Raw genomic sequence first — 27,132 nt, 5'->3', positions numbered from 1 at the left:
GATAGAATTGTGTGAACAAATTTTCCTTACCTACTTATTTGCAACAATTCACCCCAAGAGAGTGAAGTATTGTTTTTGGCTAGTTTGTCAGTGTCTGTCTGTCTGTCTGTCTCTGTGTGTCTATTCACAACATATACACAATACAGCGTTGCCATACATCCCCAACTAGTGCTGCTATTTTTGTATATGCGACTAAAAGAGTCGAAAATAGTACTGTATGGGTAAGGGGGTGAAATGTGCCATCTACGATTGTCTTGTTGGTAATTATATATTTGGGCACGTCTCGTAGATAAATAAAACAGAATTCTCATCTGTGAAAAGAAGAAGCGGAAGTAAAACCTACTTTGAATCGATCTAATTTTCCGTCCTGGCATCTCACGTCTACTGTAGATGTAGACTGAATCTTAAACAGATGTTTTTGGAAAAAAGAACATTCAGAATTATTCGTCTCACGGAGACACTTCAGCCGACGGACGCTGCATTTGTCTGCTCAGACCACCCTCCAGCTCTCAGTGCGGCATTTCATGAATTATTCTGGACAGCACGTGTATATATAGGTCTGGTCAGGTAGAATAGTAAGTGTCTGTATCTGCCAGCGCGACATCTGGGAAGGCGAAACATCTGTAGTAGTAGTCTTTGAAGAAGCGAGGCTCAGGTATGGTTACCTAACCATTATAGTTGTCCTTGGCGCACGTATATATGTTTTCAATACATTTCTTCTTCTAATACTGGTCCTTAGCACGGATAAGGCTCTTGAGGCATACGTAAGAATTGTAGTTGCAGCTCATGTCTAAGTGTCTGTCATAATGTTAAATGTGCAAACGGGGAGGGGCACTGTCTTAGATGTTTATCTATTGACAAGTGGAATGATGTTGTTTACGATGGACCTTTTATATGTATGTTTTCTCATCCGTTAAACAGTGATGAGCTGACTCGCTCTAATATACTACCGTCTTAAAAGTGTGGGCATAGACCTGTACATCGTCGTTTTTGTATGGCTTTTGATTCAATCCGTTGAGTACTGAAAATTTCCTTCATATGTTTTTGAATGTGGATTTTTTTTCGGATATGTCGACAAAGATTGTGTAGAATGACTGTTAAAAACTTGGAAGTCTGTTATGAAATGTCTTACGATCCGTTAGACCTTGAAGCTCCGTGAAATGCCTTCGTAAGTACTCGAAATGGACAGAAAATATTGCAGAGTCATGCGCCTTCTCTCCCATGGCGATGTGAACATGTCTGGCAATACAGAAGTTTTATTTGATCTCATCGGACGAATCTGACTGATACAGTTGTGCTGAGCATTCATAATAAAGACAACCATTATATCGCGTTCTTTTCTTGCATGAAAGAAAAGTTAGATTCATGAAATGTCTTTGATAATTCCTACTCTTTCTCCAATACAATGCTATACGTAACTGAAAATGTATATCGACTAGAGTGTCGTGGGTGTTACTCAAAGCACCTGTAGCAGTAGAGACGATTCTGCAGCAGATACTGGTACCTGTAATATTGGGAGCTTTAGCTCAGTATGTAGAGTGGTTGCTTGGCATGCGGCAAGTCAAAAACCGTTACCATGACAACATAGATCGGACTGGACAAAATACCCATGTACCGCTTACGCGTTGTCATGGTAATCATGCCGTTTGCCCACAGGGCTACCCATAGTCCTATGGGATCCGTTGAAAGGTCTAAAATGAAAAAAATAACTTACCGAGCAATTGAGTTGCTTGACCTGTACTGTGAACGTACTGTATATGTTTTTGACGAAGTATTTAACCCTTACATACAACACAAATGTTTGCTACGTTGGAGGAGCTTTGGAGATGTATTCTGTCTCTTCTTCAACCCGGTGAGTCAGGTGTAGTCTCTACCAGACTAACTACGCCAGTTATAGGGAGAACATTTGCCAGGGAAGTTTGGCCACCATAGGGTTTCATTCGCAAGCAGAGACATCTATACCTTACCTTACCGACTCTACTGGCCAATTATTTCTTTTTATGCCGAATTCTACGATCCATACCCCCGTAGGAAGGCCTGGCGGAGGCTAAGTCAGGTGTATGATACCGTATATGTGCCTCTTCTACAGAGAACCCGGTCCTTGTTGTTTGGAAAGAAGTCGTCTTCGCAGCAGAAGTTGAAGAGACAAGGGTCACTGCCGATCAAGTCTGGGGAGAAAAGACCAAGTAGCAAGGTAGGAGTGCGCATGTGCAGGACGTCACCAAATAAGGTGGTGCAGTACTGTGATCGAATTGAAAATATTACAAAAACCACACGAATGCTTTCCTTAGGGAATTTACTTTTGGCTACACTACACGGCCACGGTGTTTAATAAAAGAGAGAAGACCCTTGCTGCCTTGAGCACAGAGGGGGTATACTTACAACCAAAAGGCAATTTCGTACACTATATCAGTGCGAGCTTTAACAGCAGAATGTAATGATGCTGATAGCTACTGACGCTATTTCCACTCATGGTGATTTACATAACAGTCGGCAATCCGGAGAAGATTTTCGCTGCTGGGGGGCAAAAAGCCGTCCAGGGCGTCCATGTATTTAGCCCCTCCCGAGGGGTCAGAGGTCAATGATGGTGATAACGAAGACGAAGATCAGGTACCATATATGGCATTCGTGGTACCCCGACCATCGGCGATATTGTCACTGCACATAGGGGGCGCTTTTAAAGCACAGGAACGTGGCATGACACATTCGTGACGTGGGTAGCTCTCTTATAGACATTAGAACGTGGTGCATCCACAGCTGTCCCCCCTTCACTACTTTCAGCCTACACGGTGAACCAAGAACAGACATACTACAGTGACTGTCAGTGAAGTAATGAAACAATCAGACTGTTTTTGCACTGAACTAATGCATTTCAGCAATGGTGGATAATCAAGAAAAAAATGGCTGTTTCTCAGCATTTTGCCACAATTATTATTTTTCTTTCTTTAGTTCTCCCTCTGACTAAAGAAGGACCCATCTCACAAGGCGTGAACTCCGCACACACTGTTCAACAGCTCCCCTCCACGGATAAACTTTGTACTGCAGACACATGCACAACTTAACATCTTCTATAAAGATACACTGCACAACATTGCGAAAGTGATTTCTGCGCACATCCTCAACAACTACCTTTAATGTTAATTAACCAATACTAACCTTTGGGATAACTTGTGGTTTTCTCTTGTGGTGAACTTATACAGACCTGGGACCTAAGGATACCTATCAGCGCCACCTATCTGTCGTCTGCTGAAGAACAACAACACACGGACCCGGTAATGCGTTCTGACATGAGTTTCCCCGCACATATTCCGTTACAGTGCACCCGCATCTTGCTTTCTGTTTTAACGTTGACATCTCTTTACTCTTATGACAGTTAAAGATGGCCGTCTTTCTTGTTCCTTGTTTTCAGACACCCTGTGTTGAGTTTTGTGGTCAGCACCACCGTGAATCTTATTTTTTTCACAGGATCCAGTCTTTCTTAGCATGATAACTTTTGTCTTGATCAACGGTGTAGAATTTTCTTGTTCTCGCATATGCTTCACAATTACCATTCAAGTCCCGAAATTTCAGGTGTGCCCCTTAAGTTAAGCTTGGAGGCGGAGAACTTATCAAGCGTCCCTCATAATTCACAGTACGGCTAAGTATCTATGCGTGTTATTTGCGAAGGACCGACCAAAACGTCGGGATTCTAGGAAGACGCACAAAACGTCGCAGAACACCCTAGAACACTCTACTGCAAACACCCCCTGTCTGATTGGAGATTAAGTCTAGAGTCTGTTGATGCTGAATAACGCTTGGAATCATCGCAAAGAAAGGTATCCATGAAACTTGCAACTAGGTTAGCCGCGTTTATAGCACTAACGGGGACTATGAATGCTTATCAAGTTGTGTTTACTTTTCCCCCAGTCCTTGAGTGTGCTAAGTTTGCAAGACGGTGAGTTTGAAGACATCTTGGAAGAAGGCATGGGGGAGTGCCTGGCGGACTACAGCTTCAACACCTTCGCTCTACGTCACTTCCATGGCGCGAAGAATCACTCCTTCACAAAGGACCAACTCAAGCATCCCCTGCTCAAGCTGAAATCAGAAGATGATCAGCAGGTTGGTGATTAGAGTAGAAAACTAGTGTAAAACTGACTCTCATAATTCCGCCAGAAACGCTATGACCGCTTCAGTGGTGTTTTATAATGAGTCCTTTTAAAGATCTAGACTGTCTTCTATCTAGCTTGATGATTATTGGTGGGGTTTAACGGGCACATCAAGAATGCAATGCGCATACGTGAGTTTACGAGCGATCAACTTGGCTGGTGATTTGCTTGTATCACTCAATGATCAGTGACAAAGCCAATTGTTAAAACAACAAGCAGACACCTTTTAACCCTGGACCAGCATGGTACCTCAGTTATAGTGTGATATCAGACATGTCGAGCAGTTGTTGTGTAGTTACAAGATAATTAATCGCGGTTTCTGTTGGATGTTTGGTCAACGTTGCATCATGCAGGATTTCGTCCACTGCAGACGATATAATTTCTGACACAACATTCTAGAGACTAGACATCTTCCATACGCGAACGCGACGTAGGCATTACATGATACGTTCTGCCGAAGCGCTAGTTTAACAGGTACGTTTGTTCCCACAGGCGGCCCTGGAGGTATGGGTCACCATACAGAAGTTCATGGGGGATGTGGCAGACACCGACGTGGTCGAGTTTGTGTCCAGCAAAAAGGTTTGAAACTTCGAATACTAGTAAAGAATGTACAAAATATCAATATTTCCTGATCCACCTTCAGATAATGTGATTTCAATACATGTGTGTTGAAGAAGAACTTCATTGTGCGACAATTGTATCATGTACAATGTATGGCAACGTGTCCATGCTTGGCAGTTGATCTTATCGGTAATAGCAGATTGGAACTGTCCTGGTGCTGAAATGCCTTCCAAACGGCCTTCCCAACTGCACAGAAAAGAGACTGACTTCAAATTGAAAATGTACAAAATATGAATGTTTTCCTGATCTAATACCCATAGAAAACATGTATTTGCTTCATGTACTAGTATGTTACATGCAAGCTGGAAATAGCGGTTTGGAACTGTCCTGGTGCTGAAATGCCTTCCAAACGGCCTTCCCAACTGCACAGAGAAGAGACTGACTTCAAATTGGAAAATGTACAAAATGTGCATGTTTTCCTGATCTAATACCTATAGAAAATGTGCCTTTGATCCATGTACTAGTATGTTACATGCAAGTTGGAAATAGCGGTTTGGAACTGTCCTGGTGCTGAAATGCCTTCCAAACGGTCTTTCTAGCTACACAGAGAAGAGATTGCAGATTTTTCGAGGAAACCAGCCCTAAAATATATTCATACTTGTAACAGAAGTTTGTTGTTATTGATGTCATACGACATATTAACGTTGTAAATCTCTAGATGGTCAAAACCTGTTTTATCTCCAAATTGTCATCTATGTGTTTTGCAGCATCCTCCTATCAAACGAAGGATGAGTTTCAGAGAGTTCGGCGCGAAAATCACCGGTAAGAAGAAGTACGATCTTTCGACGGAAAATGCCGCCAAAGAGGCCGCTGTCAACAACGAGGTGGCACAACAACCGGAAGTCCTGCCGCCAACATCCGGCGTGGAGAAGGTCGCATTCATCACGGGATATGGAATCTACAGTAAACCGCTCAGGTACGCCCTCATGCGGAGTTTTCGATAACTGCAAGTTGCATAATAGTAATTCTTATCAAAGTATTTGTGTCCAATACTTAATTTCTGCCATAAAGCATTCAATCTTTAGCCTGCTACGCTCTGTATGCAGAAAATCATGGTAGAAGAAATGACAGCCTGAATTTTGGTGTGTGTCTGGTGTTAGTATTAAGTTAAAGACTTTAGGTCAAATTGTCTGAAGTGTAGCATGATGTGAACAAGATTACCATTGCTGTGCCACTCTAGGGATGAGATCTACTCACAGCTGATGAAACAGTTGACGGACAACCCAGCTGAGCGGAGCCGCGAGCGAGGCTGGTTCCTGTTGGCGCTGTGTGCCGGTTGCTTTGCACCGTCCAACCTGGTGAGACGTCACATATATATTCATGTATTCTCTAAGCAGAGGTTTCAATTGGGAGGCTAGTAGTGGTCGCAATTTTTAAAGCTGCCCTTCCTCCTAATTGCGGCCACTACTACCCCCCTGATAAAAAACCTTTCCTTGAAGACTGACATACATTGTATATCTACATTGTACCATCCGCTCTATTGGTTACACCACTATGTTCCAATGCCGCTATGTTCCGATGCCCGTATGTTCCGACACGCGTGCTAACCGTTCTCTTTACAGTTTACAGCCAGAAAAAAAGCTCTAGTCTACGAGAGAAGTAGACTATGATGTGTAGCACTAAAGATAGAAAAAAAGGTGTAAAGCGGGCCATAGGAGACTTTTTTGGTCAGTCTTCAGCTGTAACCATCAGCTTGTAATACTACTAAACTTCACGCATGGTGGTGTTGCAGTGGCAAGGAGTCAAAATCCCCCCTCATCTTTGACTTTTGTTAATTGTAGGTGACGAAGGTGGTGCGTTACTTCATCAGTGGCCACGCCCCACCGGAGTACAGCCTGTACTGCGAGGAGCGACTGCGACGAACCTGCTCCAATGGCACGAGGAGTCTTCCACCGCCACTACTGGAGTATAACGTGAGTTTCTAAATCGTATTCCTAAAATATATGACAAGTTAGAACAATGTGAAGATGAACAAAAGTTGTATAACATATATCAATGCCATCACAATGATCATGAGATGACAAATATCACAAAACAAGTGAGTGAAAGTGCAGACCATGTCTATAAGGTTGTACGTGCCAAACAAAGAATTCAAATACATGTATTCTACTGTAAGCCACATCTAGATGTCTAAACCATTGTCCAGTCAGGCTCTTATCCGTAATGCAAAATAAATGCGTCATATTAATACAACATGTGATTGTCTGTTTGTGATTCTTTGGGAAATGAATATATTGTATTACATATATACATACGATATGGTTGTCCTGTTATAGCCCCTATATAGCGATCATGAAAAACACTGTAGTAGCCATTTCTTACCCCCAATGTGATTTGACATGTATCTTAGCCTTCGAAAAATAGTGAAAGTCTGATCCTGTTCTATATGACCTATGATTCGCCTTTCAACAGGCTGTGAAAAGAAGACGACCAATAATGGTAGCCGTTACTCTCATGGACGAGCGAGTCGTAAAGGTAGACGTAGATTCGGCGACGACGATTCGTGAGCTCAGGATCCAGCTGTCCGAGAAGATCTCCCTTCTGGATCACTTTGGATTCGCCTTCTACATTACGATGTTTGATCAGGTACGAGTAACACATTTATTACAAAATGAACATATCATATCAATGTAACATGATTGTCCGACTGTGCCCTTTTGTAATACATGTACATGCTGGACATGAAAAACACTGCCGTTTTTGAAAATAAAAGGGACATAAAGATCTAGACTTGTGAGTTTTGTCTGGTTTATCGGTCAGAAATTACCTGTGCAATGGCAGCCAGTGCTGAATTGCTGCAGGGTTTACAATCATACAATACAGAACAGATACATATTTGCTCCACACTTGCACTTTGTGGAACTGTCGCAAGGGTCTGTCATTCGGCGCCAGCAGGTGACCTCAATATGTCACCTTCCCCAATCAAAGTCAGGCACCCATTCACACCTGGGTGGAGTGAGGAAAGTCGTGTTAAGTGCCTTTCCCAAGGGCACAACATAGGGGCATATCGGGGTTTCGAACCCGAGATCTCTCGGTTCTGGGCAAAACACTCTACCGATTGCACCACACGACGTCTTCAAGTTATCATGTAAATTGGTAACCTGCTTCAAGAGGAACAAACGGCATCCACATCTTTATTGGTAACACTAACTTTTGAATTCAATCAGCAACAGACAGACAAGTGATTGTCTCTGTGACTAGTTAAAACCGACTAATCAAGCACAAATCATTTGAAACGCTAAGCATCAGAGGGATAACAAAATGTTCATTTGTTTATCCCGCTGCAGACGATCTCTTTAACAAGCGGCAGCGCGCAGTGGGAGCACCACATCATGGACGCCATATCACATGTGGAACAGACAGGCAGGGATGAAGGCCTGTCAGGAAAAGATGTCCAGTGGGATCTGTTCTTTAGGTAAGAACAGTGTCGTACATTACATTACAATACAGTACAGTACAGTCTACAGTACAGTGCAGTGGGATCCAATACAGCACAGTGAATTGGTGGAAGAAAGTTTTGTAATGGGCTTCCATTTTCTTGTTTCAAAACTGTAATGTATGAACAAGTGTACAACTTTGTGTAATGTACCCTTTCTGATAAACTATGAGCTTTCAAGCCATCCATTATGCCTTCCATAACGCCTCACTTTTGATAATTCACCATTTTCTACTACAAGAGCATTAGGGAGAACAATTGTTACAAATGCAGGACCTACAAAACACATGAACTTTCCTGAATTTTTAGGTATGATATCAAATTAACAAACACAGGCATTATAATCGGTTATGTTAATTAGGTCCGTGTGCAATTTTGCATTATGGTCCATCGCTGAAGGTATGACACTGTTTGTTGTTCCAGAAAAGAGGTGTTTGGTCCATGGCACGACCCATATAAGGACCCGGTGGGGACCACACTGATCTATCACCAGTTAGTGGGAGGACTCAAGTATGGAGAGTACAAGTGCCAGGATGTAAGAACATACATGCATGTCTATTGCATTGTTAATTTGTTATCATTATCATTATTGACACATGTGAAATTCAACAATGTCTTTTTCAACCCGTCATCAAACAGTACCTTAGAAAAGTGAAAAGGAAAACAATAAAAATATGGAATCCAATGTATTTTTCATTTAAATAACTTAGTTTGCTTCCAATACATGTTAACAAGTTGTGCATGACTGTAATAGTGTTAGTACTTTGAAAATCAGTTTATGAATAAACTATAACATTGTTTTCTGTTGTTTTCACCCTAGGATGCTGAGTATGCAGAGTTCTCTGCTAGAAGATTCTACATCGAGCACGGCCCCAGCATCTCAGAAGAAGGCCTGATTGAGGTTATACAGAGTTATGTCCCAGACAAGCTACTGAAGAGGCTGGGAGCGGGCTACTGGGTCAATGCTTCGATGAACAGTTTCAAGAAGGTACAACTTTCAGTAGAGCATTGTCTCAACATTCAGTTCAACATTCTCTCTTATTTCATTTATAAGACTGTATTTTTGCTGTATTTATACACATACATATGTTGTAATTCTATAAGATTATTGTTGTAATAATTTATTGTACATGACTTTTTCCATCCCTTTGTAATTGTATAGTTGGGTTTGACTCTGTTACATGTAACATGTCTAAAGTGGGCAATTCAACATCTTCCGCTGTGCGGAGGTCACTGCCATGTATTTTAGAGTTCAATGATTCAGCAATTGGTGATAATTCATGACACTGTCGCATCAAAAACAAGTAATGTCTTGATTTCCTGGCTAGATATATTATGTATAGAGGAAACATGCTACTGTAAAGAGAAGGTTACATTTTACACCTTAGTCTCAACTATCAATTGATGTTAATGCTCATCGATATGAAATCTCAGCAAGGCCAGTAGAGAAAGGCCTCTTGTACAAGCAAGTTATGATGTACACGTGTCTAATACTGTAATACTGCACTGAAGCAATGACCAGGATTGTCTAGCTAGCTACTGACGAAAACTTCTTTCATCATTCACCTCTGATTGAAATCCCCACTGTGTTCCAGCTGTATCCCGATGGCACCACAGTCTCGTCCCAGGATGAGAAGGCCGTACTTGTACGACAGGCCATGGACAAGTGGGCACAGCTCTTTTCAAGGTATTCATTTTTCTTTCTTAAAGATTACAAACTTCAGAGATCCATCCTTCAGGTTCTTTATTAGGTACTAATGGGTCTAAGAACTGTACAGTATCCCATCAGCAGATAGACTTAAGTCTTGGTGTCAGTCTGTAAACTGGAGAAATGTGCTGCATGTATGCTTGCATGGGAAAATTACAAAATGGGAAGAACCATTTCATTGGTTATGTCTGAACTGGGCGCAAAGTGATTAACAAGTGAATGACACATAAGTGCATTTCAACCCCCAGATTTTACGTGATTAAGAAGATGAGTGGGCCGGGCATCACGCTGAAGAGGTCTGCGGTGGCAGCCGTGAACTGGAAGGAGTTGTCGGTCCTGGAGGAGAGCGACTCCGGCAGGGGAACCAAAGTGGCGCTACTGGTGCCGCTAACCGACGTCAAGTCCGTGTCTAAGAGAAAGTAGGTTCACAATGTCCAGTTTGGACCTTCTCCCTACTGCCTAACTCTGTAACCAATATAGGGAATTGGGTGCCAGTGTGCTAAAGGTTAACTTAAAAAAGGCAAGGTTATATTTTGGTGGCATCTGCCTGTGTTTGTTGTATGTGGTTGAACAGCATATTTAAACCACTATGGAATTTGGTATGTGCTTCTTCTATTGAACTAATAAAAGAAATGGTTAGATCTCTTCCCTCTAATTATCTATAGTCAGTGTGTTGAAAGTTGAAACTGTACTCTCATGGTCCCTTAGATTATCACAGTGACTCCCTATCTACTGAGAATAACAAATCTCTTGAGTGGTGACACTTTTATAGACAGGTCTGAATGTAAATGCTTGCTGAGTAATGTGGACAGCTAGTCAACATTCTAAACCTTCTAACATTTCTTTTACATTTTGCTAAAAAGTGTTTTTCTAATTAGGGGTGCCGACAGCGATGACGAGTTTTCTGTGAAGACCACGCGCGGACCGAAGTTCACGTTCATCATGAACAACGCAGATGAGATTCAGGAGATGCTGCAGGCGTTTGTGGGACGTCACATCCTGGAGATCCACCATCCTGTACAACCAACCGAGGAGCACGGTACGTCAGCTAGTGTTTTGTATCACCTTGAAATAGTTCTGCCTCATGTATTGTCAAATTTGATTGGTCATCTTATTGTGATATCACATCCTGGAGATCCACCATCCTGTACAACCAACCGAGGAGCACGGTACGTCATCTAGTGTTTTGTATCACCTTGAAATAGTTCTGCCTTATGTATTGTCAAATTTGATTGGTCATTTTATTGGCATATCACATCCTGGAGATCAACCACCCTGTAAAACCAATTAAGGAACATGGTATGTCATCCTGTGCTTTTTAACACCTTCTGCTTAATGTATTGTCAAATTTGATTGGTCATTTCAATGGAATGTCACATCCTGCAGATTCACCACCATGCACAACCAATCGAAGACCATGGTACATCACCTTGCACTTTTTATCTCCTTCTGGCCTTGTACGGTCAAATATGATTGGTTATTGCAGTTGCAAGGATGATTGCAGCTGCAGGATATTCAGATCAGAGTGGACTACTACTATTTTAGTTGCTCCTGATAATAAGCCTTAAGTAATTCATTTACTTTCACAGGGGAGGAGTCGGCTGCTTAGAGACAGATGATTGACATCACCATGGAGACAGGACTTGCTGCTATGAGCTGGATAATCAGGTTTATTTCAGGATCACTTTCTTTTATCTTGATGTTTGCTGCCAGAAGTGCACTAAACTTGTTTAGCTTGAAATACAGAATCTGTAACAAAGGCTCAATGCACCAGACCACACAAAGTCTATCAAATACTTAGTACATGATAAAGTACTAATAACTTAGTAACTGAAGTACATTTGTATATCTTTGCCATATTTTGCGGCCATGTTGACAGAGCTTAATGGAAAACCTAGTATACAGTTCATATCGCACATGTATAATGCTATGCAAGGCTTGCCATCGTTTTGTATGTATTGTACAACAAGGAACAATATTTTTTGTAAAACATATTTGGTGCTGTACTAGCCAGATTAAACTGTGCTCCCAGGATGTTAAGTTTACATTGTTGTCATCATATTGATGGTCGCTGCCATGCCTTCAATTGGAATACTCAAGTTGTTAAAGAGGTTGCTGACAGTGTTATAAAATGTATATGTTAGCAGTGGTGTACTATAACATGTTATGCAGTAAATAGAACCATGTAACTATTTATGGTGTATTTATCTTTATTTTAGACCCAAACTTATTTTCTTTGCACAATTATATGGTGACAGTAAAAAATGAATTGTGTCTTGCCAATGATTATGTTTTATTGGTAACCTATTCTTTTTCCTATTTATCAAATCAGTGTAGTCGGTTGATAAATCATAAGATCAAGGAGGGTGTAAAAGTCTCTCTCCAAGCAGAGGTTTGGCTCCGGCTTGTTTTCAGGCGCTTTTGTCAGGCTTTCAATTTTGTCCCGTTTTCTTTATGTCGCCACTTTGACTTGGCGACATATAGAAAACGGAACAAAATATAAGGCCCAACAACAACACCTAAAACATGTCAACAATTAGCCGTAGACGAACCTCTGCTTGGAGAGTAGTAAAAGTCAGATACATGTACTTTCTGTGCTTAAGAAAAAGTATATTTGCTTACTATATGTTTCGCAGTAAAACAAGAACTTTGAAAATGATGATCTAATCTTAACTCTATTATCACGGATCATGTTGCTTAAGACTTTAAAACATGGGAAAACAGGGCTGGGTATTCAAAAATGGAGACAGACTCTGGCGGGCTCTTGTTCCATTGAGTTTTCATATTGTATGTTGCAATGAATATATGATGTATGAATCAAAGTCTGTATTTGTATTTTTTCTATCCCACATCATACTTAATCTGTGGTCAAGTTAACTTTAGATATATTGTCATTTCTTTCCATTCTTATCTTGGTCATTTTTGATAATATCATAAACAATACAGGAACTGCACTTCCTTTTTTTCAACTTTTCATGTTTGCAAGAGTTTCTTTACTTACCTACAATATAACCTATCTTTGTTAGAAAAATAAACAAAAGTTACTTTGTCAGTAATAAAAAATGTTAGGTATTGCATATCTTGGAGCACCTGTGAGATTTTCCTGAGTAGAAATTTCACAAAACCTGTGAAAGCACAATGTCATATGGACGCTCAAGCAAAAACAGCATATGGCTAACTAAGCTAAACTTAAAAGTAGCTTCTCAACTAAAACAGTGAATACAAAAATAACAGTTCAATATCAAAATGTCAAAAGAGTTTAAACAAAACAAAACAAGTATGTCGGGATGGCAATCGACATGCAGTCTGTATGCAGTACAACAGTCTGCTGCTAGAGGTCCTTCCTGCATTTTCCAACTTTGGCACACTTTGTAATTTTAGAAACTTTTTATTTTTAATTGAGTCCTATCTAGCATCTCTGGTTTATACTAAACTCTCCTGGCTCTCTTTTTGCCCCAAGAGCAGTGCCTGAGTGATAGAATAAGTGAGAATTTTATAAAGGAATGTGGCAAGGGAATGGCTATGAGTTTCTCTTTCAGGAGGGCAAAAACACTACATGTACACAGGTACCTCCTTGGTCTGAACTACCCTCATCTGCTAAAGAATATTTCTAGGCTCCCCCAGAAGTCTTCTTCCTCACCCGCAGCTGCTTGTCTGGTCCCTGTACAATTAAATGACATGTTTCCTACATTTGAAACACATTCTTGTATCAAAAGTATAAGAAACATCTTAGATTGTACCAAACATAGAATGATTTTCCAGTAATACATCAAATTCACAGAACAATATTCAATTATAGTAATGGGCACTTCCAAAAGTGACAAGGCTGACTCTTCAGCACTAAATTTTCTCCCTTCTCTCAGTTTCTCTTATGAATGTAAGGGGATCGGGGGCATGATCCCCTCTGAAATGCTTTTGCCCATTTTTCCAGGGTCAATTTCAAACAGCTTCATTTCTATTTTGTGGGAGTATTGTGGCACTGTTGATTAGCATATGAAAATGTCATAATTTTGTTGTCCATCAAGTTGGTTAGAATGGCTGAAATTTGTGTCCATCCCAATATGTAAACTTCTGTTCAAGGGACAGGAAGAAGGATGATGGAGAGAAAAGTGAAGAGGACTTAACCTTCTCCCTGCTGCCTAACCCTGTAACCAATAGACAATTGGGTGCCAAAGGGCTATCCCAGTGTGCTAAAGGTTAAACAAGACAACAACCAAACCAGTCTCACCATCTGCCTAGTTGTGACCTCTAGCCCCAGCCCCTGGGCAGTGTGTATGATACAGTCTCTCTCTGCTGCGGTGAGCTTCTCCAGGGGGAACGTCATCTCTGGCAGGCTAGCATCCTCACAGAACGAGCTGCGGAGAAACAGTTCCACACTTTTCAGTCTGTTTATAAACTCAATTCAATTGAATTTAATCTAATTTAATTTAGGCACCTGGCCCATAGAAACACAATGCATAGGAGAAAATAAGGACTACATAATAATGCATAACAAGATAACCTGTCTTATACAAAAACTACCTTTTGAAAACGAGATAAACAAAACATCTGTACAGTTGATCAAATTTGTTGCTTTTAATCAATTGGCTATAAATGCATGTAGTTTTGCAATGGTTTTATTTTAATATGGTAGGAGGGGAATGGAGGTTTTTGTTGTGCTTTACATTTGTGGCTGAAACAATTCTGGATGTAATTATAGTAATACATTGGCAACACATATTCACGGTGGGGAGGTCGCTGCAAAAATAAGACCTCCACATACATGTAAGTTTTAAGACTTACAGTATTAGCTTTTGCTTTTTTTCTTATAACCTTTGTTTAGAAGAAGTTTTCTTTCCAATCTGCCAACTTGCCAACCTGTAGTCCAAAGTTTAAAGGTCATACAACTGGAGTTCAAAGGTCATGATCATACACACCACCCATAGTTAGACAAATATTGAGAACCTTCTGAAAAATTTCAGTTCAGAGAAGCCAACTCTTTCTGTTGGTCTAATGATCACTGAATCCAACAACGCTCTACCTGAAAAATGTAAGGGTTGTTAAGTTCAATGGCATTGAGCCAACATTCAAAGAGCAAACAAGAGATTTGTAACCCAAGATGCATACCAGAACTCAACACCCCCTTCAGGTAGAAAGCAAACAAAAGACTTATTTGTCTACTTTACATTGTGTCCCCCACATACTTTCTCACACTGGGAACTATGATAATCCATTCAACTAGTTTTAGAATAGAAAATTGTCACTCTTTCCACTACGTTGCTCCTTTCCTATTACTGAAAATGGAATGAACAATAGCACAATTGGTTGTCCCCTCAGGGAGATTTTAAGTCAGGTGACTTGGCTGGAAATTGATCCTGGTAAATGACAAACATACCTTTACTCTCATTATGGTCAACTTGACAAGCGGCTATCAACTTTCATTTTCGCTGTGATATATACGATACTCCTAATTACTGCTTGTAAAAGACTCCTGGGCACAGACGCTTGACCATTTTGAGATCTACAAACTGAGGGGCAGCAACACAACTTCTCTGATTAAGAGGTGAGACACTGAGTCAAGAAAATGGTAGACAGCAGGAAAGGAACAAAGACAGTTGGGTTGATCTTTGCTCTGGTGCTGGTCCCACTTTCACTCTACGTGGCCAACACCGCGACAGACTTGAGCTTGGCTGTACGGTACTTGCGGAGCGGAGACAAGACCTGGTTTGGGCTGACACTCGGGTTTGTCTTGGCCCCGTCGCTGATCATCCAGCTGGTTTCTCTGTTCTATGAGAGAAAGACTATGCAACGATATCGACCTCTCTTGTATATCCTTCACGTGCTTCAGCTTGGGGTTTTCATCCAGTATGGGGCGGTTTTTCTGCATCTTTGGCTGGGACTGGGCGGAGGAGAAAGCGGTCGCGTCAGCCCTGGTTTACCCATCATCCATTTAACAGAGGCGGTACTCCAGTCCATACCTCAGCTGAGTCTACAGCTTTACATCACTGTCTGTACGACCGGACTGTTCAACACCACCACGTGTATGCCTGAGGAAAACGCTCAACCAATGTCTGCAATCTCAACAGACACTTTTAACACCACAGAACTGCTAACCACTACAATGCAGGATGAAGACAGCAGTGAACAAGAAGGAATACTGTTAACACTCAAAATTGTGTCGATGTCCGTGTCCCTCGTAGCTGCCATCAAGGCCGTGGTGGCGTTTTTCTACGACAAGTGTCTGACGAAGGAAAATCTGAGCACAGGGAAACTCCTCGCTAGAATCCTGCTCATCACGGTCTGGAAACTCTGCGAGCTCTGCGCGCGTGCCTTCGTGGTCGGACTGTTTGCCACGATACTGCAGCGGATCGTGGTTGCCATCTTGGCTGGCCATTGGCTTATCCTAACGATAGTCGTCATTACCGTACGGGACGCATGGTTTACCGTGAACATGCTCATGTGTGGGCTGGTAGCAGCAGTGGACACATTCAGCATCACTTGGTCCATCTTCTACAAACAAACCTTCTGGCTGAACACAGTGCTCACCCTACTAGGGAACCTTGCACTGGCTTTAGGATGGTACTACATGAAAGGTGAGGAAAGCAGGTACGTCTGGTACGACATTCCTGCCCTCACATTCATCGTGAGTGCATCTGTACTCTCTGCAATGTTAGGTATTGCAGAGATGATACTTGAGAAACGAATAAAATGCCATTGTCAGGGTGAAGAGAGGCAGAGTCAGTATGAAATGAGGCAGTGATTGTATTGAATCCCAGAAACTATGCGTACCAAGGTACAGGCTTTCCTCTCATACTGTTTTCATATGTTGATCTTCCAGTATAAATGTGAGGAGCAAAAACTTTATTGCTGTGGCCTAATTATATAAATCCTTTAAAGTATTCGAAAAAAAGCTAGATTCATGGTCACTGTGGTAGCATCTACAATACATGTACAGTACAAAGTACATCTCATTGACATATATACATGTACCTTATGGCTGTTATATACATTGTAGTCTACTTGAATTTTTCAAGATAATATAGTTGTTTCAGTAAAGCTTTAAAAATTGATCTTGTGTTATTATAGGATGTACTAAGTATGTAAAACTATGTTGACACCTGGACAAATTTAGTTACACGTAAAAATAAATTACACTCACACAAACTTGTCATCAATGAGTTTTTTGAACTCAACACTGCATTCTGGGATGTCCGAGCTTTTGATCTCTGAAAAATAAAATCTAATCAGATAAATGATATAGCATCAAGTTGCAACAATATGAACATTGTGCTTCTTTAAATATTTCAATGTCTGGATATTTGTAAGATGAAATATGAATAGGAGAATTATAACATGTATGTTTTCTGAAGGTTAATCATTGAATCGTCATGATATGTAGCATAGCACGAAGTGAGGCATTGTTTACTATCATTTACAAACTCAATGAGTGTCCCAATAACAAAGAAATGCAATAAAAATCTAGTTAAAGTATTTCAATACATCATGTAACTAAGTTCTAAATATTGCAAATAAAATGATTCAAAGACACTGATCACTGAACAAACATGTACTTTTTTTCTTGTGAAGAAAATGGTTAGTTACAACAAAGTAGTAAAAATACCATTAGGTAAAATTGGAGCTTTGCAGGTATTTTAGATATTTACCTGCATCTAATCTACACTGGTACATGATAAAGAAGTATGCTTTGCATCTTAGCATATTTCACTACAGTAGATAGCATTTCAGAATCATGACGCTATCACTTCATACCTTTTGCCTCTTTGGCCCCGCCAAACATTTTCCTGCAACGTTCTTTCTCCAACATAGTGAACTGTTGAAACTTCCTGGTGGCAAAAAAAGTGGAAATTCAAAAATAAATTGCAGAAAATTTCACTTTCAAAAAGGATAAGCACTTAATATGTACATACATTGTACACACAAATACTGTTAATTTCATTTATCAAGTGCTGCAGCATCTAAATTTTGTAGCAATGTGATGATCAAGAATTTGTGGTAATTCTTTATATGATAAGTTCTAGGTTGAAATAGAAGTACACTGTATTGACAATAGAAGGTAGAAGAAATGAGAGGTCACCACAGAATTCTCAAACTTGTGAATATTTCCAGATTTCAAGAAGTATCAATAACCATCATTGCAAAGTTCTAACCAATGCAAGCAATTTTTCAGAGGGATCCAAATTGAACCCAACAGATAATACTGGTAGTCATACATTGAAGTAGATTATAAAAAATTAAGTTTATTTTCTAGCAGTGGGGTGGTGACCTCTGCTCTGTACCCTTTGACCCCTGACCTGTCCAGTTTCTTGAGCTCCTCTCTGACGTCCTTGTTGTTAGGCGCCAGGTTCTGAGCCTTCAACAGGCAGCCCTTGGATCTGTCAAACTCACTGAGTTCACAAAGAGCCTGAGAGGAATGGAAATGATAGTCTTTATAGAAGAACAAATAAAAAGAAAGTAAGGGTAAACAGGGATCTCCCTAAAGAATGGAACAGTGGCGCTCCTCCATCCTGTTCTAACCCGAGCTCCATCCTCAGGCTGTTGATTTTCAAAGTTAGGGTATTTTTTCCCAATTTTTACCCAGTAAAGAATGTGATTTTGCTCAAAACTGGAAATTTCAGATGTTAAGCTGGAGTTGCAGGAGATGACTTCCATTATGTCTGAAAAAGGCAAAATGCAACAGCCGCTGTCCTTTTGAGAGATGTGCACCCCCCCCCCTCCAGACCTCCCTCCTCGCGGCACTTATCCTGTGCCTGGCATCCTGCTCTATATTTCTAGGGAGATCCCTGGGTAAAGAAACTGGACCGTCTGTGTATGGATATGAATGAAAATCTATACAGGATTAATCATCCGATGAAAGAAGGCTGAAAAGTTTATTGCAATATCAGTATACACCACCAGCTCAGAAAAGAACAAGGAACAGTCATGACTTATCATTAAAGTTGACGGGTTAAAAAATTTGTTCTTCTGAGAACTATTGTGGAGTGGGGCTCATTGTCTCCAAGTGCAGAAGGGGCATCTTTACATGCTGCATTATTGCATATCTTAAATTCAAAATGTCATTTTCAATTTGGCAGTTTTACGATAGTCTTACATATCTATTTCCATAGATAGATATTTCTTACCTGGCCCTTTCTGTACAAGGCTTTTACGTTGCCCCCATCGATCTCGAGAGCACGGTTACAGTTGGCGATACAGCGAGGGTACTCTCCCACCTTCAGGTTACACAGCGCCATGTTGTTGTACAGTTTCAGCAGAGCCTTGTTCCTTTTGGCCTCTTCCTCATCATTGGCCAGACGAGCGTTCTCCAAAGTCCTCAGGGCCTGATGATACCATGCAGTTTGGTTAGAAAGTGCTTGGGTTATACATGTAGTATAGTACATAGAGCTGTGTACCTAAACAAATTTTAGGTACAGGTACATGGGTTTAGGTACAGGTCCGGAAAATGCTAGATTTTCAATAAGGATAAAAGCAGGTTTGAACTGGTAAAAACATAATACTAGTATTTGATTGTGCTAGGTATTATTTTCTATGACAGATGAAAAGTTGACTCCCTTGCAAATGTGTTTTCTGTGCTGGAGTATAGACATAGATGTGGCTTTAGTGCACTGCCACAGTAATTTCATGTAGTTTCATCTGTCAAAGTGGCCATCCCCTGAGTCAGGCTTGACCTGATTAGCACCGGTCCAGTACTCATACAGCAGGGTTCAGGTATTTTGGACCTTGTGCCTGTACCTAATTGATTGTATTGGTACACTGTACCGGTACACAGCTCTAAACTAGTATACATCATGAATGTCATAATCTTTTCAGGAAGTCGGAGAACAATAAAGAAAGTCTAAAACTGTCAAGACAAATCACTGATGATAGCATGTTCAAACTGATGGGACCAGTTCTAACCTTACTGTACTTGCTGATGGCTGGTTTGAACTGATGCCGCTGGAAGTATTCGTTCCCGTGGTTCTTCTCCACAATGGCGACCTCAAGTAGCTGCTGGAACGTTGCTTCCTTCTTTTGTGCCTGGACAATAAGACACAATCAAACACACATGTTCATGTCAACCAGATGACTAATATGATACAAAGATTTCAAATAACTTCATCTTAATTTTGTTGAAATGTTGGTTGCACTGTTCATGGTCTGACAAAGTGTTATTAGGTTTTGATTTTTGTTTGTGAAGCTAGATTTCATGGTTGAAATTTTTGCCGTCACAGCAGCAAAATTCCATCCAAGAAGGGAAGGACAAACAAATGCTGGTGAGAACTAGAGGGAAGGCTGCATAGGCTCCTTTTCTTAAGTAAAGCTTCCTACCTCTGTCAGCGAGTTGAACTCCTCTGCTGTACTTCGGTCCACAAAGTTCAGCATTTCTATCTCATATAGAACTGGGGAACATACAAAAATGACACATTAGTTGTACAATGTTGAACATACGTACATTCCTGGGAAACAACAGCCCAAGACTGCTCTGCCTGACAAACCTATGTCAGCAAAACGTGACAGCAGAAGCTGAAAGAAAATGTTCTTCCAAAAAGGCTGTCTCCAGGACCTTTCAAAAAAAGTTTTATGCGGAGCTGGAACTCTGCTGGTTGGGACAGATAAAATTTTTACACTATCCGTTAAAAAAAAACCGAACTTGACTTGAAACTGGTAAAAATGTATTTCTATAACCTTGAATCTAAATAATAGATTTAACAATGAAGATCAACAACATGTGATCCCAAACATCTATACATCACATACAAATGAGTGGGACGGAACAAAATTCAAAGCTGGTGAGCCTGATGTCATAGGTCATCACCAAAACAAACAACAGACCTGCCCAGTGTACAGTTACACACACCTTTACTTACTTGTGGCATTGCCTGGAATCCGAGGAGGGCAGCCAAACTTGCCATAGCCATAGTTGGCCTGAACCAGGAACCGCGACCTCTCACCCTTCCTCATGCTGGAAATGGCAATCTCCATCCCTGGAACAACAGATCCTACAGAGGGGGGCAGAAACAATTTGTTGTGTTAGGCCTTCAAAAGCATAAAATATGAAAGTTCCTGTACATGTAAAAGCAATCAAATCAAAGACTGGAGACGAAGCATTACCCTTTTTCGTTGTGCAATGCTGCTTTGCTACGCTCATGTAAAATGTATCATTTGGTGAGAATTGTTCTTTGGATATTATCATAAGTTCAAACTCAAAATAAAGATGCTTTTACCTGTTGCCAGTCTGAACCTGAGCTCCTCGTTACGAAGTCTACTGGAGTCAAAAGGTTCATCAGAGTACTCCAGGTAGCCATTGTAGTGGACTGTGGATGACACAAGGCATGGATCGTATTAGTGGATTTACACACCTTGTGGATCCGGAGGTGCTGATTTAGGTAAGACTGGTACAACATAGCACATCAAATACAATGTACTAAATACTGATTGCATATATTCTGAATTCAGAGTTAATCTACTAAAGGTGAGAAAGTTGGTAGCAGTGCAATGAAGCTTTGCTACAGCTTGAATTTTCAGCCAAGCACATACCTACTCTTTTTGATAAGTGTATTGGGTTCTTTTATGAGCAGAGATTTAACACCCAAGGCTACCATCTGAAGGTCTTCCATACACTATAAGCCCTCATACAAAAAGGCTGATACAATCCTAGCTAGTCGCACCAAATGAGGCTTGAACCCATATGGCCAAGCAGCAGGGTTTGACTTACAGCTTGCACCACAACTATATTATATAATTATGTTACAGTTGTTAAACCTATATACAGTAGTAGCATTACCACAACATACTTACATACAACAAAAAAACACTTACCCCTGACATATGCTCCAGAAGGGACTACATCACCAACTCCCTGCTTCAGCACCCTCTTCATCACACCTCTGTCTCCGCAGAGGTCCTCCATCTTTATCGCCAGCCGCTCAAAGGGGCTCTGGAGGATACAGGGACAACCAATGCCAAGATAACTAATTCAACATCATTTTCCATAGTAGTTTTGTGGTATTTGTATTGTGTTGGCTTACATGTATCTCAAAAAAATCACTGCATCAACTAGCTTTAAGCACTGTTATTCCAACATACAAACTGTCAAGGACATGTATATTTTGGAAGGTGCAGCCCACAACTTTTGCTATCATCTAAACAATTTTGTCAAAATCCTAGTATTAAGACCACTTTTATTGATTAACAAAACATGTACAGATACCTGATATAACAATCTCAATACAAATGACTAGGAAAAAAAGAAGCTTTAATGCCAGACCATGTCTAGGTCCTCAGTGGAGGAGTCTTCACTTTCATCATCCAGGGGAGCTCTGCTGAGCTGCTCAAACACGTCCTCGGCATCAAAGTACCTGTTATCCAGGGCAGCTGGGAAATACAGGGAACGTCTCATTATGAGGAAATGACATCAAACATTTCTATAACCAACATTTCTATAACCAATACAGATTTGACAGCCTTAAATGGCTGAAGGTTAAGGCAACTGAGTTGTTATATTAATGTTACACTTTGCTAAATGTACATCATGTTGAACTGTACTAGTATTCCTTTCATCAAAATGAACCTATAGCTACATGTAACTCAACATTTTGTAGTTGTTTACAACTGAAATGTTTCTCTAAGAACAAACAAAGCAACACTTTTACCTTTTTTGGTTTGAATGATATTGGTATCAACTGCAGCACTTACACTCTTTGTTTTAGCTGCTAACAATGATTTAGGATGTAAAACATTATAAAGAGTTTGACAAACAGGATGAGAAGTAAACAAAGGTCTTGCCCCTGATGAGGCTTTGCCAAAAAAAGCATGTTACCTTCCTCCATCTGCAGCTGAGACTCCACCTCAAACTCGGCCCCCTGTCCCGTGGTGTCGCACACCTCCTGCAGGTTCAGGCCTGACACCAGGCGGGTGGTGGGGACGTCATCACCAGACAAGCCCTGAGGAAACAAGTGTGTAATCTTCATCTTCAAAAAAACACCCAGTATCTTTCTACCAAAACAAAAGACAGAGTGTCTTATTACATCTCGGAGACAGAGTGTCTTATTACATCACGGAGAGGGAAGCTGGGGAACATCAAGTACTTTTATTTTTCTACACTCTTTCTCAACGATTACAAGTCAAGTTTGTTATTCTTCATTCAGGAAAAAAACACACACAAAAAACAATAACATCAACAACAAGTGTGTTAAAAAAGGTTGAGAGAAAAAAAGCTTAGCTAGGAATCCGAATAAATTAGCTCCAGGCAGACGACCAGTGGAAGTTTATTGGACTGTACCACAGTACTTTCAAGATGGGGTGTCATTTTATAATTTTGTATTTATACCTGAAAATAATAGGTGCCTCAAATCACTATGTGCATCATCGAGATCTCAATAACTACCAACATGCCAAAATTCCAACAAATCCAACAAGAGTCCGTAGGACACAATTCTCCGTGAAGTATTTATAGTATGTACAAGTATTGACCCACACAAATTGCATCTCTGCACAGTCCAAGTAGTGTTTTAGAGCAAGTAAAGAAAAAGTTTTTGTTTATCTTTTTCTTTCAATACAGGAGTGGTCAACCTGCTGAAAAGTATGTTTTTACAGCATGGCACAGATGGGATCCAGAAATTCCGGGAAAAGTCACAAAGTTAGATCTAGATGGCCCCTTTATCAACGAACCATTCAGCCTTACAACTAAGATGTATCAGAAATCACAAATATGCAGTAAATCCTCTTTCCACAAGTATTGCAGGCCGGTCTGATCCATAGCTATCAAGCTATTTGAAATAAAAAAGGCTAATTTATATTATCGTAACATTTCACGAAGCTCGAAGGTCAAAGGTCACCAGATCTAACCACCCGGAAGTGACACTGGCGCGCGCACTTTTCTGAGAGATATTTCTCAACAATCTTTCATCCCCTGCGTAAGCTTTTTACATTGTCACAGCCTCCGTATTATAAACTACAAGTGTGGTAAGTTTAAAAGTCCAGAGATTTGCCATTTTCACACTGTGCGTAAAAGTGCATCGTCCGTCCCGTGCGCACATACTGTATGCGAGTTTCGAGTGGACACGGCATACTTAATACACAGACTGGAGGTCACTGTGCACATGTTCGCAGCTAAAACTCACAATTCCCGTTGCCGCATTGGTATGTAACTTGGTATATCGTTTGCTAGGTTGCGTGTGGTGATGCACGTTGTCTATATTTCAATGTAACAGTGACTACACGATCTCAGCAAGTAAGGAAGATTTATACCCCGTATCTGCCTGAAGTATTCCAGTCATGCATGACGGATTATAACATGGTCCCTATGGCAGGGTTCTGGGACATAGCATTAATTATAGGGGTGCAATTACGATATTGGATTGACACTTAAAGTAGTTATGGTGTAACAAAGCTATTGTGCATCACCACGCCGAACCAGGCAAACGATATGCCAAGTTACACACCAATGCGACAACGGGATCGTGAGTTATAGCTGCGAACGCGCAAACAAATGCATTCCCAATACTCCCAGAAGGAGGTATTCCTCCTTCCCGGAGTAATAAAAGAATCTTGAGTTATAGGTGTGAACACACAGACAACCACAATACCCCCTTTATATTTGGAGGTTACTGACCTCCTTCACAGAGCTAACTCTAGGGAATTACTCTCATCTCCCAAATAAACGTACCGGTACGTTTATTTTTTTCAGCCTCAAAATCCACCCAGTACGTTCTTATTTTGGACAGTACGTTTATTAATTTTTTTGAAAATCAGAGTTTTGCTAACCAGGGATCCCATCAAAATCGAAAGTTTGGGTATTCCTGCCCATATTTCCCCGACATTTTTGCTCATAATTTGCTATTTTTCGGCCTAGCGGCGTTGATTTCCCTGCCGCTATGACCCGGCATTTGTGAAATCCTGGCGGTACTAACATGTCAGTCGGTCTCGATACAAAGTAAATGTTGTTATCTCAGACAAAATAAGACGCCACACTTAAGTTTTGAAATCTATTTTTCATATAAACAACATTGACAGTCTTTTCCCGTTCTAGACCATCTGAATTCTTACAGTGATCGCAAAATTTACGCTCGAAAAAGACAAAAACATTGCCAAAAGAACAACCTTGGAACAACGTAATCAACACCATGAATGCTCAAGTGCATGACTTTAATGCATTGAGTCGCATGTAAATTCTACTCACGTGAAATACAGCCTTTCCTCAAAACTTTTAGAATATGAAAATAACACCACATTATGACAGTGTCTTAGCATTAAAAACTGAATACTAGTAATACTTTTAAAATCTACAAAAACATTTAAAGCCTACGGTTCCTACCACAAACATGAAAATTCAGCCCTTGGAAAATCGCCACAGTACAGTAACGCACGCCACTAGAAATTTCCCACGGACGGAAGAACTCACTTCTACCAAGGGGAAACAGCTCTTTTTGATCTTCCAATAAAACTCTTTTGTCTTTGTCAGAAATGTGTGGTATTTCAAGAAAGTGACTTCCCACTTAATAGTTGATAAACAACACTAAGTTGCAATCTATATTCAGTAATCATCACCTACGATGTTTTGACAAAAATCACTCCCCTACAAACAAATTGGCTGAGTATTCTCAGAACTTCATGTAGCTCTCTGTTAGCCCCGCCCCTTACTGTCTGTGTTCCTGTGTTCGGTGCCGCTCCGTCTGACTCGCGCTTTGATGTGTAACATGAGAACCCTGTGGTTTGTTGCAATGTTTTAGATGTAACCAAGGAACTTTTAATCAGAAAGAGAGAGCACAAAATAGAGCAAGCCTGAGATTTCTCACATCTAAAACAATGAATTTGTTGACAACTAAGTTTCTCAAAATGAAAGATTTTTTCTGCATACATCAAGGGTAATTTTTGGATTTGAAATTATTTGGATTGCAACAACACAATAAAGGAGAATATATGATAATGTTCTTTATAATAAGGTGATTTTGTGGAAAGCATATACTTCTAGTAATGTTTACAAAATTAATCCATGTTTCTATATGCAATGCATACATGATAAATGGAAAGTTGAGCAAGAAAAAGTACTAGTAACAACTAACATCATACCTGTAATAGTTCAACCTTTTCTACATGGCTTTTACAAATACGTAATACTTGTATTTTCATTAGATATTCAGGATATGGTAATTTTCTGTTCAAGTTCTAAATGTTGATACATTTGTACAAGGTGTTACCCATGCAAGTGAACTGAGAAGTTTGGCAACTACTTCTGTTTTAATGATATGCCAGTTTATACAACAATTTTCCTTGATCACTTGGTTCAAGTTCCAAGTAGAAAATACATGTATCATGTACATTTTCACTTGTTGAATTTGAAGCACCGTTGGCCCCCGCGGGGAACCTATGCCCAATTTTTCCAAAAGTGGAGAAAATGATTATAATTTGAACAAGATATCTACAGTTATTCGGTTCATTATTTACATACTTATATAGAATATGTAAATAAAAAGAACCTACCTGCTTATCATCTTCTTTCCCTAAGACAGAAGTAGCATGGACACAGTTAACGTGTCAATTTGGTAATTTTCCGGGGGGTACGTTTATTCCGGGGGGTATGTTTATTAGATTTTAAAAATTTGTCCAGGGGGTATGTTTATTCCGGGGGGTATGTTTATTTGGGAGATGAGAGTAAACAAAAATTAAACAAATGAAACAAAATCAAGTGAAGACATAAAAGTGAAGATATAAAAGAGTATCACACAAAGGCTGAAACAATGAAATTAGAAACTGGTGATTGAGAAGAAATTGGAAAGTCAGTAAAATCCAATTTACAGGCTTGCAAAATATATTATTGGAAAGGCTCTTTCCTGTCGCGTCAGCAAAAACCTACGTGTAATCTCGACATCGATGACTTCGAGGCAAAGCAAATACAAAGAAAAAAGTTGAAAGCAACACGGAGAAAAGAACAAAAAAGAAAGATTTGGCAATAAAGTCCACACCAAACAAAAACACAAAAAGACTTTGCTTGCATATTTTGAAGGTTTTGTCACTCACAGCATCTTCTGTGCAGCTCTCAAACTCGCTGGAAGAATCGTTGGTCTGGCCACACTGTCTCTCGTACTCCTCAACTGGAATGGGGGCTCTCTCTGCCATCGCGAGTGCAGATTAGAGAAAGTAGAGGAAACGAAGAATGTTGTTGTTGTTGTTGAAGGGAATGGGAAATCTTTCATAAACTTTCTCGAACCACGCTCTCTTTTTCTACGAGTTCTTGGAAAGTTTAG

The 27,132-nt window shown here is 40.3% G+C and overlaps 2 protein-coding genes across 6 annotated transcripts in view; one reads left to right on the top strand and one right to left on the bottom strand.

Annotated features, from left to right (window-relative positions):
• Positions 1-12,732, top strand: part of LOC136446428 (myosin-VIIa-like) — a 26,954-nt gene extending 14,222 nt beyond the window's left edge. Inside the window, exons 9-23 of one of the 5 annotated variants that reach the window (XM_066444800.1) lie at positions 2,090-2,194; positions 3,201-3,272; positions 3,907-4,098; positions 4,638-4,724; positions 5,477-5,682; positions 5,947-6,064; positions 6,548-6,679; positions 7,179-7,352; positions 8,054-8,181; positions 8,626-8,737; positions 9,023-9,190; positions 9,798-9,889; positions 10,159-10,329; positions 10,774-10,949; positions 11,500-12,732. In XM_066444800.1, the coding sequence (XP_066300897.1) occupies positions 2,090-2,194; positions 3,201-3,272; positions 3,907-4,098; positions 4,638-4,724; positions 5,477-5,682; positions 5,947-6,064; positions 6,548-6,679; positions 7,179-7,352; positions 8,054-8,181; positions 8,626-8,737; positions 9,023-9,190; positions 9,798-9,889; positions 10,159-10,329; positions 10,774-10,949; positions 11,500-11,519 (1,953 nt within the window). In that variant the 3' untranslated portion in view covers positions 11,520-12,732. Of the gene's footprint in view, positions 1-2,089; positions 2,195-3,200; positions 3,273-3,906; positions 4,099-4,637; positions 4,725-5,473; positions 5,683-5,946; positions 6,065-6,547; positions 6,680-7,178; positions 7,353-8,053; positions 8,182-8,625; positions 8,738-9,022; positions 9,191-9,797; positions 9,890-10,158; positions 10,330-10,773; positions 10,950-11,499 lie in introns of all 5 variants that reach the window. The other 4 variants (XM_066444789.1, XM_066444809.1, XM_066444813.1 and 1 more) reach the window with 4 other exon arrangements.
• On the bottom strand, positions 11,563-27,132 carry LOC136446489 (inactive peptidyl-prolyl cis-trans isomerase FKBP6-like). The gene is made up of 14 exons (XM_066444875.1): positions 26,906-27,132; positions 22,707-22,830; positions 22,155-22,261; positions 21,707-21,824; positions 21,112-21,201; positions 20,755-20,886; positions 20,216-20,286; positions 19,805-19,924; positions 19,030-19,227; positions 18,202-18,311; positions 17,660-17,733; positions 17,049-17,115; positions 14,139-14,265; positions 11,563-13,571 (listed from the first exon to the last, which is right to left on the bottom strand). The coding sequence occupies exons 1-14, from the start codon at positions 27,002-27,004 to the stop codon at positions 13,521-13,523; spliced, it is 1,488 nt and encodes a 495-aa protein (XP_066300972.1). The 5' UTR covers positions 27,005-27,132; the 3' UTR covers positions 11,563-13,520.

This window comes from Branchiostoma lanceolatum, chromosome 1, assembly GCF_035083965.1.
Source record: "Branchiostoma lanceolatum isolate klBraLanc5 chromosome 1, klBraLanc5.hap2, whole genome shotgun sequence".
In the NCBI taxonomy this organism is placed as follows: domain Eukaryota; kingdom Metazoa; phylum Chordata; class Leptocardii; order Amphioxiformes; family Branchiostomatidae; genus Branchiostoma; species Branchiostoma lanceolatum.
This window is presented reverse-complemented; position numbering and strand designations above follow the sequence as displayed.

Excerpts from the sequence above, each read along its gene's own strand:
- LOC136446489 (XM_066444875.1), bottom strand. The coding sequence starts at position 27,004 with ATGGCAGAGAGAGCCCCCATTCCAGTTGAGGAGTACGAGAGACAGTGT. Across the intron at positions 21,825-22,154 it reads CCACTGAGGACCTAGACATG|AGCCCCTTTGAGCGGCTGGC; the intron begins GTCTGGCATTAA and ends TGTATCCTCCAG. Across the intron at positions 21,202-21,706 it reads TTCTGGAGCATATGTCAGGG|TCCACTACAATGGCTACCTG; the intron begins GTAAGTGTTTTT and ends TGTCATCCACAG.